The sequence below is a fragment of the Coregonus clupeaformis genome, chromosome 8, assembly GCF_020615455.1.
Source record: "Coregonus clupeaformis isolate EN_2021a chromosome 8, ASM2061545v1, whole genome shotgun sequence".
NCBI classification, from domain to species: Eukaryota; Metazoa; Chordata; class Actinopteri; order Salmoniformes; family Salmonidae; genus Coregonus; species Coregonus clupeaformis.
Window position 1 is genome coordinate 51,869,546 of NC_059199.1, and position 17,917 is coordinate 51,887,462.

Sequence of the window (17,917 nt, forward strand, 5' to 3'; positions counted from 1 at the left end):
AAATGTCTACGCGACAGTACTAATATACAGTACAGTATGAAAACTCATCCTTTTTTTCCTTCTGTCCATCTCTCTCTCCCTCCATCCCCAGACCGTCCGGGGCTGACCAGCGTGGAGCGCATTGAGCGCTGTCAGGAGGAGTTCCTTCTGGCCTTTGAACATTACATCAACTACCGTAAACACAAGGTGGCGCAATTCTGGCCCAAGCTGCTGATGAAGGTGACGGACCTGCGGATGATCGGGGCGTGCCACGCCTCCCGCTTCCTGCATATGAAGGTGGAGTGCCCCAACGAACTTTTCCCCCCACTCTTCCTGGAGGTCTTTGAGGACTGACGGACAGACGGAGGGACAAACGCGCACACACACCGTGCCGAGGTGTGTGTGTTTGTCGGGGTGTGTGTTTGTGGGCGCCTGTCGGGGGCTACGACAGTGGGCCTCAGAGTGGCTCTAGGCATCTTGGGACACGTTGTTGGAACTCTCATTAGCACTACTGAGTCACTTCATTCCATAGCTTAGGTATAGCCTAGCTTCTCAGCCTAGGTCTTATGGATTTCACCATCCCTTACGATGCGGGTACATGTGAATAGCATTTTCTTTTGTTTTTTCTTTTGTAAATGTTTCACTTCTACTCAGTTACTTCTCTATAGGTTTTTTGTGTTAATTGTACAGTCAGTCAGTCGGCTTATTGGTGATTATGTCTAGTTGTTGTCGTCGACAGCGCTCGTTAAGTCAGTCATATGAACCATGCAACGTGTAGTGTTTAATTTTAGTCCAGTTTAATACTGAGTACTGACTCCACCAATCCTGAGAAGGTCAGTACTGTACGAGACAGTGACAGACAGCAGAAGCCATTTAACCTGCATTCCCTTCCTTTTCGTATTCTCTTCCTACGAGACTTCCCCAGTCAGAGGATGTGTAGTAGCTTTCATATAGGTGTCCCTCTGGTGCTGGTCTTCTGTGAGAGCTAGATATATACCTGCTCAGTGCTGCCATTCTGCAACATTCAAATACACTCTTACTGTATTCACATCATTCACACCATAGAAATAGAAATAGTAGAACAGACATTCTCATTCCAGTCAATGTTTTGTAATGGGATGGCTATTCTTATTCTAATGATGTTTCTATGATTCACACCACAAGCTCCACCTTGAGTAAACCTAGGCACATTTCAAAACAATGGCAAGGCACAACACTAAATAACTCATCCACGTAGAAAGAGCTAAAAGACGGCTTGTTTCTCCTCTTCTCCATTAAACCTAAATGATCAGGACAGATATAAAAGCACACTTTCACATGAAGTCAGGAAAAAGATTAAAGCCATTCTATAACTATCTCTTTTTTTGAATGATGCCACTCATGCAGTGCCCAAAAAATGAGGGAATTCATCCAATCGTTTTGGATTGTTTCCCGGAACCAGGATGCATGTTCAAACCTGATCTGATCAGTGACTTCTTCTAGAACATAGAACATGCTTCCGGCTCTCATTCACGTTCTAGAGTGTAGACACGCATCATGAAACAGAACGTTATTGAAACAGAGAGAATGTTCTTGTTGTTGTCACTATGGCCTGTAGTTCCTGAGCTGCAGATGGACAACCCAGACAGACAGACAGATAGACAGACAGACACTGAGCTGTGATGCAGGCAGAACTTCCTCCTGCTGTCTCAAGATCCCATGGGAACTATTGAACTATTGATGTTAATGTGTCATATTATATTCTCAACATGTGAGTTACAGTAAGTGATCATGGTGATGATGCTTCTATAAGGACTTGTTGTTGCTATGATACTTGCTAATTGGCTGATTCATGCCTGTATGAATGACATGTGGGTGGAGTCAGGGGGTCAAACCCTTCCTATGTTGACCACAGTCAGTGGAATTCTGAGTCAGAGGAGAGAATCGCTGCCACTAGGGGTGTATTGGTACACGTATTTATACCGAACCGTTCGGTATGTGGACCTCGGTTTGGTCCGGTCCGCACTGTGAACCCGAATGAATACATAAAACAATATTTAAAAAATTAATACTAGGCCTATAGGCAATGCTTACGCTGCGTTGTATGCCTCTTGAGTAAATCTGAGCTGAAAAACATGTCAGGCTATTCCGTTAAAACAACTAGAGCTTTTGCACACGTTGTAGGCCAATCAAAATGAGAATCTTAATTGGCGCATTTCAAACTGTTCTTTTGTGAGGCGCAGCATCGTCGTTTAAATCTCCAGTTTGGGAACATTTTGGCTTCCCAGTAGATTACAACGGCGATGGACAGAGAGTATATCGCCACTGCTCAACGAGAATAGCCTATGCAGCTGCCAACACCTCAAACATGTTGACACATTTACGCCAACATCGCCCCAGTATTCCTACCACCCGAGCAAGACGGAAATGAAAAAAAACACTAACACAACTTCGTCTCTTCATTCAAGCAGCCACCCGCAGCTGATTCTGACTGGTCCAAAGACATAAGAGCGATAGGTATGTTTATAGCCACGGATATGCGCCTATTCTTGGTGGTTGAGAATAGGGGTTTCAGCACCTCATGAAAGTGCTCGAGCCACGTTACGAAATTCGCCCTCGCACCCATTTCAGCAAACAGATATACCCGCTCTATATAAGCAAGCTAAAGCCAATGTTGTCCATGAATTGCCAATATAACCTGTGTTGCGCTTACTACAGATGGATGGACCTCCATGGCAACAGAGAGCTACTTAACAGTGACAGGCCATCACATTACCCCGGAGTGGGAAATGAGAAGTACCGTGCAACAGACACGCCCCCTTTGAGAGTCACAATTGCACATATTTTTCTCTTTGTAAGAAAACGTTATACATTTACATTTTTTCTATATACCATGTCTGAGCCATATTTACATATTGATTTCACACGTATATTGCACTTTTTAGTGTTGTTGATGAGTAATCGTGTGTTTTCATTTAAGAAAATAGTGTTGGAATTTCTGATTGTGCTCTCATCAGGCATTATATAACTCCTGATCATATATGGAATCAGGAATACCAACACTTTGTATTTTCTTAAATAAACAAAAATTAACTACAGTAACTGTTGGCATTTCATTTTCCCCGCTGTACCGAAATCCAACCAAATCGTGACCCCAAAACCACAATACATACAGAACCGTGGGTTTGGTGAGCCATTACACCCCTTACTGCAACATTAATTTAATTTAAAACTTTTAAAAAACTAAAAAGATGATACATCAGCAAGGTACAGAGAAAAACTTGATGAGATTGACAAATATTCTCTTTATTTTGGTTGTATATTTCAACAAAAAAACGTATGATATTGTGGTTTGTTTGCAACAGGTATAAAAAAAGACTGCGTCAAAATCCAACTATTACAAGCTTCACACTTCTCCTCAAAGCAGCTTGTGTTTTCTCTGTAAAAGTGATGCCTTTCATAAAGCAATAGACTTTGCAGTGTTTGAATGACTAGGACCTCACAATTCACACAGTTAACAATGCACAGACAATCAGAGAGAGACAGACAGGTAATCGGAAACAGGACGTGGCACAGGGTCCAATTACTTCCTGGTTCACAAGTTGAACGGGGACACGGGCTAAGTCAGTAGCCCTGGAATGAGTTTTGACAATCAGCATTTTTCAGGCAATTCGTTTGAGAAAGGCAACAGCAGCGCAGAATGGCTAATCTTGATCACATAATGAGTAGTTATTTGTGATGCAAGGTGATTTGTAGTCGATCTCAAACATGCACACTGCCGAATGTTACCTTATTCCACAAGATACTTCTTAAAGCGCCAGTGTGGTATTATCTCTCGAAAGAGTGGTCACTCTTAACTCAGTTACAAACCAATAACAAATGTTGCACCAATAGAAAAGAAGCTATTTTACAGTACTACAGAGGATAAAAGGATGTATATTTTCAGACTGCTGAATTTTTTTACAGATATTGTATGAACATTTAACTGTTTTATGTAAATAAATGGAAAAAACAATCTCTCAATTTCATTGCAAAACCACAACGACATACTGTTTTAGATTTAACTACGTGAACATCATGAACTATAAGATTCATAGACAGATTGAAGTGTTAGTTTCACCTTGACAAAATATTGGTTGGTTACTGTATGGAACTATATCAGTGGTGGCTGGTGGCACTTTAAATAGGGAGGACGGGCTCATTGTATTGAATAAGAAATGAAAAGTGGTCTCAAACGCAAACATCTGGTTTCCATGTGTTTGATACCATGCCATTCACGCCATTCATTATTATGAGCCGTCCTCCCCTCACCAGCCTCTGAACTATCAGGAAAAAGACTGAAGAAAGACCAGCTCCATTTCTGAAAGCGTCACAAATATCAGCCAAGCAAATCCGACTCACAAATGATTTACTTGTGTTTTCTTGTCTTATTGTTTTAGCAGACAAATACCAACAATTCGTGGTTCATGATGTAGTAAACGTTTATCAATGATATCCAGAATATTGGATGACAAGTATTTGGAGTGAGAGTGAGAGAATGTACTTAGTGTGTGGTGTTAGTCTAGATGATTGAGAAGGAGTCTGTGGGTGTAATGTGTTTTTGTACCAAATGTAAACATGTTGCACACAGTGTTGCCTATTGAGTTGAATCTGACGTGTTTTGGACAGACAGTGTTTTGACTTGGTTACCTTGGAAGAAAAGACAAGTTGAAATAAAATAAAGATAACTGAATTTGGATTCTCATGATGCCATTTGCGCTTAATGTGAATTGGATCTTGAGAATAAAGGGGGTTAAGAAAATGTCATCTGAACAGTTTCTTCTAAAACGTCTCACACGCACACCACGGCAGCAGGTAGTCTAGCGGTTGAGAGCGTTGGCCTACTAACCAAAAGGTCACTGGTTCGAATCCCCAAGCCAGCAAGGTGGAAAAAATCTGCAGTTCTGCCCTTGAGCAAGGCAGTTAACCCCCAACAACAAATGCTCCCCGGGGGCCGATGACATCGATTAAAGACACATTTCGGTTGAATGTATTCAGGTGTGTGTACTGACTAGGTATCCCCTTTCCCAAAGGACAAATTGAAAATCGCTCACAGAAAAGGGAACTAACAAAAAGTCACTTCGACAACCAAAACAGAAAAGGTTTCAAAAGGGGCGTCCACTGAAAGTTGACAAGCAACAAATAAGGGGTTTCTAAAGACACCCACCATGAGTGCCCATTAAATTTACCTCAGCGAAGACAAACTAAACGCGCAAATGAAAACAAACCTCTGGCTTACTAACGTGCAGTGTTGCTCTCCCAACATCTCCTCACCAACTGTTGCGCCGGGCCAGCAGGACTTAAATACCAGCTGGGCCAGCACAGGTGAAACACATCCTGACTAATGTGATGACTCGCCAGCACAGGTGTAACACATACTGACCAAGGAGGTGACTCCAATCAGCGCATGCCTCAGTTAACACGCTAACCAACTTCGAAACAGAGAAACCGAAACCTGTAACACACACCATTTTTGGATTATGTTTTCGACAGTAAACTATATACTGATCAAGTTATTGCAGTGAAGATAATGTTTAATGACAATTCAGTTCATGAGTCAATGTGATAATTGTGCAAACACCCCACCATCCATGAAAGGCTCAGAGCCCCTAAAAGCCTCTCTCTTGAATGAAACTGAAGTGCTAGGTGTGGGATCTTAATTTGATCCTTTTCTCACAGCATGAAAATAATCCTGCAGCAACAGGATATGTGAATTATTGTGTGGATTATAATTAATGGGCATTTTTGTAGGGGTTGATGCATTTTTGGTAGGGGCAAATCAAGTCTTGCATTTTAAAGTGGAAATTACAAACTTTAGAAGCCTTTTTAAACCGTGAATACACTACAAATGTGCATTTCCTGCACAACAGGGTGGTCAAGTTATGATCCTACACCTGTACACATTGCCAAGGCCACAGGATACTTGTTTTTCTGCCTTTTTTGCCCTTTTCAAACCCATCATTAATTCAGTGCTTTGCCTCGGTCAGTATGAAACCTAAGGTAGATTCAGACCAAGCTGACATGAGCTAGAGCCCAGATTTGATAGGGGTCATCACTTTAATGATCTCAGCCATTTCACCCAGGTCATAACAGGCATAGACTGGGTTAGTTGAAAGCAGATAATTAGGATGCAGTTTGTATGTGTGTTTGTAGTGTGTGTGTGTGTGTGTATGTGTGCGCGCATGTTTGTTAAAGTATTTGTGTTATTTTGTAGAAAGTGGAAGGACTAAGGAAGGAAAGGGCATGGTAGACACACACCAGTTTAATTTCTCACTCAGAGAAGTGTTGTTTTTTCAAAAGCCGTAGAATTAAATCCTCAATTATGCTGTTGTGGTGTTTCCTACTGATGTTTTAACTTGATGTCAAAAAGGTCAGAGGTCATTCCATGTTTAACATGGAAAAGTGTAGATAATCCCAAAAATGCAATTATTACATGCAAACAACACAAATACACTACATGACCAAAAGTATGTGGACACCTGCTTGTCGAATATGTCATTCCAAAATCATGGGCATTAATATGGAGTTGGTCCCCCCTTTGCTGCTATAACAGCCTCCAATCTTATGGGAAGAGTGGATGTTGGAACATTCCTTTGGGAACGTGCTTCCATTCAGCCACAAGAGCATTAGTGAGGTCGGGCACTGATTTTGGGGGCGATTAGGCCTGACTCGCAGTCGGGGTTCCAATTCATCCCAAAGGTGTTCGATGGGGTTGAGGTCAGGGCTCTGTGCAGGCCAGTCAAGTTCTTCCACACCGATCTCGAAAAATCATTGGACCTCGCTTTGTGCACGGGGGCATTGTCATGCTGAAACAGGAAAGGGCCTTCCCCAAACTGTTGCCACAAAGTTGGAAGCACAAAATCTAGAATATCATTGTATGTTGTAGCATTAATATTTCCCTTCACTGGAACTAAGGGGCCTAGCCCGAACCATGAAAAACAGCCCCAGACCATTATTCCTCCTCCAACAAACTTTACAGTTGGCACTATGCATTGGGGCAGGTAGCGTTCTCCTGGCATCCGCCAAACCCAGATTTGTCCGTCTGACTGACAGATGGTGAAGCATGATTCATCAATCCAGAGAACGCGTTTCCACTGCTCCAGAGTCCAATGGCGGCGAGTTTTACACCACTCCAGCCACCGCTTGGCATTGCGCATGGTGATCTTAGGCTTGTGTGCGGCTGCTCGGACATGGAAACCCATTTAATTAAGCTCCCGACAAACAATTATTGTGCTGACATTGTTTCCAGAGGCCGTTTGGAACTCGGTAGTGAGTGTTGCAACCAAGGACGGACTATTTTCACATGCTATGTGCTTCAGCACTCGGCAGTCCCGTTCTATGAGCTTCTGTGCCCTATCACTTCACGGCTGAGCCGTTGTTGCTGCTAGATATTTCCACTTCACAATAATAGCACTTACAGTTGACCGGGGCAGCTCTAGCAGGGCAGAAATTTGACGAACTGACTTGTTGGAAAGGTGACGTCCTATGACAGTGCCACGTTGAAAGTCACTGAGCTCTTCAGAAAGGCCATTCTACTGCCAGTGTTTGTCTATGGAGATTGCATGGCTGTGTTCTCGATTTTATACACCTGTCAGCGACGGTGTGGCTGAAATAGCCGAATCCACTAATTTGAAGGGGTGTCCACATACTTTTGAATATACAGTGCATTCGGAAAGTATTCAGACCTCTTAACTTTTTCCACATTTTGTTATGTTACACCCTTATTCTAAAATGGATTAAATAGTTTTTCCCCTTCATCAATCCCCACACAATACCGCATAATGACAAAGCAAAAACAGGTTTTTAGAAATGTTTGCAAATGTACAAAAAATTAAAAACGGAAATATTAAATTTACATAAGTATTCAGACCCTTTCCTCAGTACTTTGTTGAAGCACCTTTGGCAGCGATTACAGCCTTGAGTCTTCATGGGTATGACGCTACAAGCTTGACACAGTTGTATTTGGGGAATTTCTTCCATTCCTCTCTGCAGATCCTCTCAAGCTCTGTCAGGTTGGATGGGGAGCGTCACTGCACAGCTATTTTCAGGTCTCTACAGAGATGTTTGATCAGGTTCAAGTCCTGGCTCTGGCTGGGCCACTCAAGGACATTCAAAGACTTGTCCCGAAGCTACTCCTGTGTTATCCTGTTAGAAGGTGAACCTTCGCCCCAGTCTGAGATCCTGAACGCTCTAGAGCAGGTTTTCATCAAGGATTTCTCTGTACTTTGCTCGGTTCATCTTTCCCTCGATCCTAACTAGTCTCCCAGTCCCTGCCGCTGAAAAACATCCCCACAGCATGATGCTGCCACCACCATGCTTCACCGTAGGGTTGGTGCCAGGTTTCCTCCAGACGTGTCGCTTGGCATTCAGGCCAAAGAGTTCAATCTTGGTTTCATCAGACCAGAGAATCCTGTTTCTCATATAATGAGAGTCCTTTAGGTGCCTTTTGGCAAACTCCAAGCGGGCTGTCATGTGGCTTTTACTGAGGAGTGGCTTCCATCTCGCAACTCTACCATAAAGACCTGTTTGGTGGAGTGCTGTAGAGATGGTTGTCCTTTTGAAAGGTTCTCCCTTCTCCACAGAAGAACACTGGAGCTCTGTCAGAGTGACCATCGGGTTCTTGGTCACCTCCCTGACCAAGGCCCTTCTCTCCCGATTGCTCAGTTTGGCCGGGTGGACAGCTCTAGGAAGAGTCTTGGTGGTTCCAAACTTCTTCCATTTAATAATGATGGAGGCCACTGTGTTCTTGGGGACCTTCAATGCTGAATAAATATTTTGGTACCCTTCCCCAGATCTGTGCCTCGACACAATCCTGTCTCGGAGCTCTACGGACAATTCCTTCGACCTCTTGGCTTGGTTTTTGCTCTGATATGCACTGTCAACTGTGGGACCTTTTATAGACAGGTGTGTGCCTTTCCAAATCATGTCCAAACAATTGAACTACAATCAAGTTGTAGAAACATCTCAAGGATGATCAATATGTGTGTACATATATACAGTGGCTTGCACCCCCCTTGGCATTTTTCCTATTTTGTTGCCTTACAACCTCAAATTAAAATTGATTTTGTTGGGGGGTTTGTATCATTTGATTTACACAACATGCCTACCACCTTGAAGATGCAAAATATTTTTATTTTGAAACAAACAAGAAATAAGACAACAACAAAAAGTCTATACTTTGTAGAGCCACCTTTAGCAGCAATTACAGCTGGAAGTCTCTTGGGGTATGTCTCTATAAGCTTGGCACATCTAGCTACTGGGATTTTTGCCAATTTTTCAAGGAAAAACTGCTCCAGCTCCTTCAAGTTGGATGGGTTCCGCTGGTGTACAGCAATCTTTAAGACATACCACAGATTCTCAATTGGATTGAGGTCTGGGCTTTGACTAGGCCATTCCAAGACATTTAAATGTTTCCCCTTAAACCACTCGAGTGTTATTTTAGCAGTATGCTTAGGGTCATTGTCCTGTTGGAAGGTGAACCTCCGTCCCAGTCTCAAATCTCTGGAAGACTGAAACAGGTTTCCCTCAAGAATTTCCCTGTATTTAGCGCCATCCATCATTCCTTCAATTCTGACCAGTTTTCCAGTCCCTGCCGATGAAAAACATCCCAACAGCATGATGCTGCCACCACCATGCTTCACTGTGGGGATGGTGTTCTCGGGGTGATGAGAAGTGTTGGGTTTGCATTTTCCTTGATGGCCAAAAAGCTCAATTTTAGTCTCATCTGACCAGAGTACCTTCTTCCATATGTTTGGGGAGTCTCGCACATGCCTTTTGGCGAACACCAAACGTGTTTTTCTTTAAGCAATGGCTTTATTCTGGCCACTCTTCCGTAAAGCGCAGTTCTGTGGAGTGTACGACTTAAAGTGGTCCTATGGACAGATACTCCAATCTCCGCTGTGGAGCTTTGCAGGTCCTTCAGGGTTATCTTAATGGTGCTCTGTGGGATGTTCAACGTTTCTGATCTTTTTTTATAACCCAACCCTGATCTGTACTTCTCCACAACTTTGTCCCTGACCTGTTTGGAGAGCTCCTTGGTCTTCATGGTGCTGCTTGCTTGGTGGTGCCCCTCGCATTGTGGTGTTGCAGACTCTGGGGCCTTTCAGAACAGGTGTATATATACTGAGATCATTTGACAAATCATGTGACACTTAGATTGCACAAAGGTGGACTTTATTTAACTAATTATGTGACTTCTGAAGGTAATTGGTTGGACCAGATCTTATTTAGGGGCTTCATAGCAAAGGGGGTGAATACATACAGTGAGGGAAAAAAGTTTTTGATCCCCTGTTGATTTTGTATGTTTGCCCACTGACAAAGACATGATCAGTCTATAATTTTAATGGTACGTTTATTTGAACAGTGAGAGACAGAATAACAACAACAAAAATCCAGAAAAATACATGTCAAAAATGTTATAAATTGATTTGCATTTTAATGAGGGAAATAAGTATTTGACCCCTCTGCAAAACATGACTTAGTACTTGGTGGCAAAACCCTTGTTGGCAATCACAGAGGTCAGACGTTTCTTGTAGTTGGCCACCAGGTTTGCACACATCTCAGGAGGGATTTTGTTCCACTCCTCTTTGCAGATCTTCTCCAAGTCATTAAGGTTTCGAGGCTGACATTTGGCAACTCGAACCTTCAGCTCCCTCCACAGATTTTCTATGGGATTAAGGTCTGGAGACTGGCGAGGCCACTCCAGGAGCTTAATGTGCGTCTTTTTGAGCCACTCCTTTGTTGCCTTGGCCGTGTGTTTTGGGTCATTGTCATGCTGGAATACCCATCCACAACCCATTTTCAATGCCCTGGCTGAGGAGGTTCTCACCCAAGATTTGACGGTACATGGCCCCGTCCATCGTCCCTTTGATGCGGTGAAGTTGTCCTGTCCACTTAGCAGAAAAACACCCCCAAAGCATAATGTTTCCACCTCCATGTTTGATGGTGGGGATGGTGTTCTTGGGGTCATAGGCAGCATTCCTCCTCCTCCAAACACGGCGAGTTGAGTTGATGCCAAAGAGCTCGATTTTGGTCTCATCTGACCACAACACTTTCACCCAGTTCTCCTCTGAATCATTCAGATGTTCATTGGCAAACGTATGATGGCCCTGTATATGTGATTTCTTGAGCAGGGGGACCTTGCAGGCGCTGCAGGATTTCAGTCCTTCACGGCGTAGTGTGTTACCAATTGTTTTCTTGGTGACTATGGTCCCAGCTGCCTTGAGATCATTGACAAGATAGTGTAGTTATGGGCTGATTCCTCACCGTTCTCATGATCATTGCAACTCCACGAGGTGAGATCTTGCATGGAACCCCAGGCCGAGGGAGATTGACAGTTCTTTTGTGTTTCTTCCATTTGCAAATAATCGCACCAACTGTTGTCACCTTCTCACCAAGCTGCTTGGCGATGGTCTTGTAGCCCATTCCAGCCTTGTTTAGGTCTACAATCTTGTCCCTGACATCCTTGGAGAGCTCTTTGGTCTTGGCCATGGTGGAGAGTTTGGAATCTGATTGATTGATTGCTACTGTGGACAGGTGTCTTTTATACAGGTAACAAACTGAGATTAGGAGCACTCCCTTTAAGAGTGTACTCCTAATCTCAGCTTGTTACCTGTATAAAAGACACCTGGGAGCCAGAAATCTTTATGATTGAGAAGGGATCAAATACTTACTTCCCTCATTAAAATGCAAATCAATTTATAACATTTTTACATGCGTTTTTCTGGATTTTTTTGTTGTTATTCTGTCTCTCACTGTTCAAATAATCCTACCATTAAAATTATAGACTGATCATTTCTTTGTCAGTGGGCAAACGTACAAAATCAGCAGGGGATGAAATACTTTTTTCCCTCACTGTATGCACACACCACTTTTCCGTTATTTATTTTTTAGAATTTTTTGAAACAAGTTATATTTTTCATATCACTTCACCAATTTGGACTATTTTGTGTATGTCCATTACATGAAATCCACATAAAAATGGGGGATGAATACTTTTTCAAGGCACTGTACGTGCGTGTATACTGTGTGCCTGTATGTGTTTGTGTGTAATATGATTTGTTTGCCCTTTCTGACATTTATTTTGACTCTCTATTTAATCTCTCTGCCTGGATGTTTCTGTTCCTAGCAGTAATCCTCAGACAAACCAGAACAGACTAAATAAGATGTTCCATATAAAGAAAAGAAATCCCCTTCTTTCTTTATAGACTCAGTCCTATTGAATTACTAAACGGAGGCTGTTTTTGTCTATTTTAGATAATTAGGTAGAGTGGAAAAGTGAATAACGTGTGACGCACAGAGAGAGACAGGGAGGGAGGGAGAGAGAGAGAGAGAGGGAGAGAGAGGGAGAGAGAGAGAGAGAGAGAGGGAGAGAGAGAGAAGGAGAGAGGGAGAGAGAGAGAGGGAGAGAGAGAGGGAGGAGAGAGAGAGAGAGAGGGAGAGAGAGGGAGAGAGAGAGAGAGAGAGAGAGAGAGAGAGCAGGGAGGGAGAGAGAGAGAGAGAGAGAGAGAGACAGGGAGGGAGGGAGAGAGAGAGAGAGGGAGAGAGAGAGAGAGAGAGAGGGAGAGAGAGGGAGAGAGAGAGAGAGAGAGCTGCTGCTGTTTTCAAATGTCAGGGTTCAGTGAGTGGAATCAAGCAGAATATTGGGCTAAAGCTCTACATCACACCGAAAATACCACCTTTTATCAAAATGGCAGGACATAAGCATCATCAATTATGATCAAATACTAAGTCATTATGTTGAACTAAGACTAAATAAAGCTACGTTTTGTTCAGTGGTTCATCTTCTATAAAGAGACTGACACACACAGCTACAGGATCAAAGATTCACCTTGTATCTCCTGTGTCTGTAAAAAAAACGATTCTGTCGACGGTTGGTTATAAGAACAACACTGCTCTCTGCTGGTTGAAGGTTGTACCAGGCCCAGGGATAATGTTGTTGTTCTAGCAGGGTTGCAGTCAATTATCAATTACATTCAATTCAATAATTAGATTTTGTACTTGAATTGTTAAAAATTTAATATTAAAAGCTGACTCTGCAAGTAAATTAAGTGTAAGAATTGCTATCAAGAGATAAGTGCAATAAAAAGTCTGATTCCTTTTTATAGCTATAACCAGGTTTCCATCCAACCTTTTTATGAGAGTAAAGTAGGCTACATGTCGGGGGAAAAAAGTCACGACAGGCCTGATGGACAGTTCATTTGTAGGTAAACTTTCCAAATGTCAACAAAACAAAATACGCTAGACAATGTGTGATCTTTTTGTGTCTGTAAAATGTATTATGCGAGAAATGGTGGTAGAAACGCTTTTATGCGCAAATAGATGTAATAACCATCATATGAAATCGAAGTAAACTTGGAGTCTGTCACGCAATGACGTGTGGTCCTCCCACTACGACTCGGGAAAGCATTCAGTTTATTATGCTACAGATTAAATCATTTATGATATACTTCAAAGGGTGATGAAAGTGAAAGGTGATAACCTTCCCAATAAATATTGGGAAGGTCATATTCTGGTGTTATGATGATCGATGCTTGGCTGCCGTTTAACGAATACAAATAATCTTGCTCTTTTGTCCATAGTAATCTCATTCACTATACCCGCACTGAATCTGCGAGCTGTTGGCTAGAGCGCATGTGCCAATACCAGAGAGGGCACATTCGCTATATAACACCATTTTTTGGGTGACAAAACCATCAGCCGAGTTGAAAATGCGATGGAAACCAAACTTGTATTTTTTTATCCGGTCCATGGGAATTTAACCGCAAAAGTTATTTTATGAGTACTATGCCCGACCCGAGTTAAACGCGCGTAAAAATAACTTAATTCCCTTTTTATGCACTTTTCTCTCTATGCATATGCTGACCTTGAGAGTAGCATGCTATTCACCAGCTATTCGTTCGGGGTGGAGATCTAAGAAATGAAGGTGTGGCGGAGGTGTCCTGTTCTGACCTTGATTTAATTCCCTCATATTTCCACAACCTTTACGCGCGAGAAAAGCATGAATAAGGTCTAGCGAACCTGCCGGTTGCAAGTGGGAAAAGCATCTTTCTTTTCCCCCGATAGAAATAACATAATTCTCCATACACTGTAATTTATAAATGGATAAGAGCAATTGATAAGAGCTCATAATTTGAGTGGATGAAATTTGGACACCCAAACTATACGCTTCTGTAGGGCTGAACATGCTGAGTTGATGTATGGCTTTATAATGTTTGAATTATAGCCTATGCCCGGGCTTTTTTCCGTTTTATTTTACAATTTGTATCATGTTAAATATTATCCACTATCGGGAGCCACCGTCAGTAATGCCCACATACATTTATAACTGTCACTTTAGTGTTAGTTTTCTTCAATTTGTAGTTTACATATTTTATCATTCCATTCTGTTTACCTTTCTTTCCTTTGTCACGTCCGTGTAAATTGTTCCTGATGGTCGCTAGCATTAGTGGATCATATTAGGCTAAAGTATTAGTGACATTTAAATCATTATGGAACTCAGACCACACATAGACTGGCGCACGGTTCACAACGACTGGACCATTGTAATACAGTTCCATGATTATGAATCAAACCACTGTCTTTTTTTATTCATCAATATATTTCGTGAGTAAAGGCTATCAAAATCAGATTTTTTTATGATTCATACATACTTTCCTAAACTTAAAATGTGCCTAAATAATCTACAAGATCAGAGTATTTTTAAATCTACCAATTGGTGCTGAAACGGAGACGAAGATGCATATATGGCATTATTTCATTGATCCCTATTTTCTGAACGCGTTCTCTCGATGTATTTTAGACTGTCGACAAAATTATAATTAAAGGTACACCGTATTTAAAGGAATGGCTTAAGAAAGGGATGGCTTAACATAAATGTACTGAAAACCCTACTGAATGAAAACTTCATGAGACAATCTGTTGGCCAGCAAGTGGGAGGGTTTTCAGCTGTTGAATTAGATTTATTCAGCAAGGGAGCCACACCTGCAAAGTCAGATTTAACCTTTCATAGCAGGTTAGGAGAATTTACGCAGCAGGTTAGGATAATTAACGTAGCAGGTTAGGAGAATTAGGTTAAGATTAGGAAAATAGATAGGCTTAGCTAAAATGCAAAAACTCCTGAAACCCCATGACCCCTGCAAAGCCCCTTCAACGACTGAATAAGGTAAGTCTGAATACCAAATATTGAGACGTGCGTAGGAAAGGCATGCATAGAAAAGGTATACATTCCAAATTCTGAATTGGCCCCTAGGTCATCACGCACAGCCTTTAATTCGCAAGTCAAATAAATGGAAACGCATCTTTGGTGGGAAAATGAACTAATTGTTTTATATACGGATTTTAGAATATTCGCATGAAAATCTGTGGAAGATTGGATGTAAACCTATCTAATGGGATGGAAACGTTCATATTATTGAGGAACTAAACACTTTTGGAGACATTTTTGTTTAATATTGGCATCATGTAGAACTGTTATTCATAAGCAAGATGGTTTGCATGCGCCTAAAGATACAGTATACCTGTGTTGTTACACAACCTATTGTGCATGAACATAAAGTAGGGTTTTACATGTGTTTTGCATAATAGTTTGACATATGAGGCTACAAAGGTGTGGCTTTGGGTGTGGAGAACCATTGATACAGTGAGGGAAAAAAGTATTTGATCCCCTGCTGATTTTGTACGTTTGCCCACTGACAAAGAAATGATCAGTCTATAATTTTAATGGTAGGTTTATTTGAACAGTGAGAGACAGAATAACAACAACAAAAATCCAGAAAACGCATGTCAAAAAATGTTATGAATTGATTTGCATTTTAATGAGGGAAATAAGTATTTGACCCCCTCTCAATCAGAAAGATTTCTGGCTCTCAGGTGTCTTTTATACAGGTAACGAGCTGAGATTAGGAGCACACTCTTAAAGGGAGTGCTCCTAATCTCAGCTTGTTACCTGTATAAAAGACACCTGTCCACAGAAGCAATCAATCAATCAGATTCCAAGACCAAAGAGCTCTCCAAGGATGTCAGGGACAAGATTGTAGACCTACACAAGGCTGGAATGGGCTACAAGACCATCGCCAAGGAGCTTGGTGAGAAGGTGACAACAGTTGATGCGATTATTTGCAAATGGAAGAAACACAAAAGAACTGTCAATCTCCCTCGGCCTGGGGTTCCATGCAAGCTCTCACCTCGTGGAGTTGCAATGATCATGAGAATGGTGAGGAATCAGCCCAGAACTACACGGGAGGATCTTGTCAATGATCTCAAGGCAGCTGGGACCATAGTCACCAAGAAAACAATTGGTAACACACTACGCCGTGAAGGACTGAAATCCTGCAGCACCCGCAAGGTCCCCCTGCTCAAGAAAGCACATATACAGGCCCGTCTGAAGTTTGCCAATGAACATCTGAATGATTCAGAGGAGAACTGGGTGAAAGTGTTGTGGTCAGATGAGACCAAAATTGAGCTCTTTAGCATCAACTCAACTCGCCGTGTTTGGAGGAGGAGGAATGCTGCCTATGACCCCAAGAACACCATCCCCACCGTCAAACATGGAGTTGGAAAGATTATGCTTTGGGGGTGTTTTTCTGCTAAGGGGACAGGACAACTTCACCGCATCAAAGGGACGATGGACGGGGCCATGTACCATCAAATCTTGGGTGAGAACCTCCTTCCCTCAGCCAGGGCATTGAAAATGGGTCGTGGATGGGTATTCCAGCATGACAATGACCCAAAACACACGGCCAAGGCAACAAAGGAGTGGCTCAAGAGGACGCACATTAAGGTCCTGGAGTGGCCTAGTCAGTCTCCAGACCTTAATTCCATAGAAAATCTGTGGAGGGAGCTGAAGGTTCGAGTTGCCAAACGTCAGCCTCGAAACCTTAATGACTTGGAGAAGATCTGCAAAGAGGAGTGGGACAAAATCCCTCCTGAGATGTGTGCAAACCTGGTGGCCAACTACAAGAAACGTCTGACCTCTGATTGCCAACAAGGGTTTTGCCACCAAGTACTAAGTCATGTTTTGCAGAGGGGTCAAATACTTATTTCCCTCATTAAAATGCAAATCAATTTATAACATTTTTTGTTGTTATTCTGTCTCTCACTGTTCAAATAAACCTACCATTAAAATTATAGACTGATCATTTCTTTGTCAGTGGGCAAACGTACAAAATCAGCAGGGGATCAAATACTTTTTTCCCTCACTGTATATGGTTGTAACACCTGCCTAGGAATATCAACACTAAGGTTAGGATTATGTTTTGACATAAATAGGCTACAGTATCGCTTCATGTTTCCCCTAATGTCTTTCTCTCACTGCTGATTGTGGCCAATCCCCAAACTATTTTTCAATTAAATACTGGTTGAGTGTATCCTGAATACAAGTTCTAGGAAACAAGCTCTTCAAGTGGAAGTCAATGGAACTGGATCTGTGAAGGACTCACGCTTGTCAAATTGATTTCTAAATTCACCTTATGATAGAAAATTATTATTTTTAAATAACAAAAAAATGGTAAAGTGGTTGTCCCACTGGCTATCATAAGGTGAATGCACCAATTTGTAAGCCGCTCTGGATAAGAGCGTCTGCTAAATGACGTAAATGTAAATAGCAGTGAGATTTAACCTGAGTAAATGTTGCCTATGTTATTGGTTCTTAAAATTGGCTGATCATTCTTGGACTGTGGAGAAAAACCCACTGCAAAGGAATGACAACACTATATACAGATATGTTCATATTTTATATATAGGTCTTTATATATAGAAATCTATGTATACTGCAATGCTTTCAGAGAGGAGAAAACAGAGACGGTCCACAGGGTAGGTCAGTGATGGAACGATGCACACGTGATTGACAGAACAGAAGCACTGAGGATGATGGATGATGAAGAGCAGGCGAGTTGGTAGAAAAGAGAAACTAGCAGTCTGA

At 42.0% G+C, this 17,917-nt stretch overlaps 1 protein-coding gene across 7 annotated transcripts in view; it reads left to right on the forward strand.

The window, feature by feature from the left end:
• The window catches only part of LOC121571921 (thyroid hormone receptor beta), a 179,379-nt gene extending 174,683 nt beyond the window's left edge, over positions 1 to 4,696 (forward strand). For all 7 annotated transcript variants that reach the window (XM_045222058.1, XM_045222060.1, XM_045222061.1 and 4 more), the window contains one exon: positions 92 to 4,696. In XM_045222058.1, the coding sequence (XP_045077993.1) occupies positions 92 to 333 (242 nt within the window). In that variant the 3' untranslated portion in view covers positions 334 to 4,696. The remainder of the gene's footprint in view (positions 1 to 91) is intronic.
• Positions 4,697 to 17,917: the final 13,221 nt, after the last annotated feature.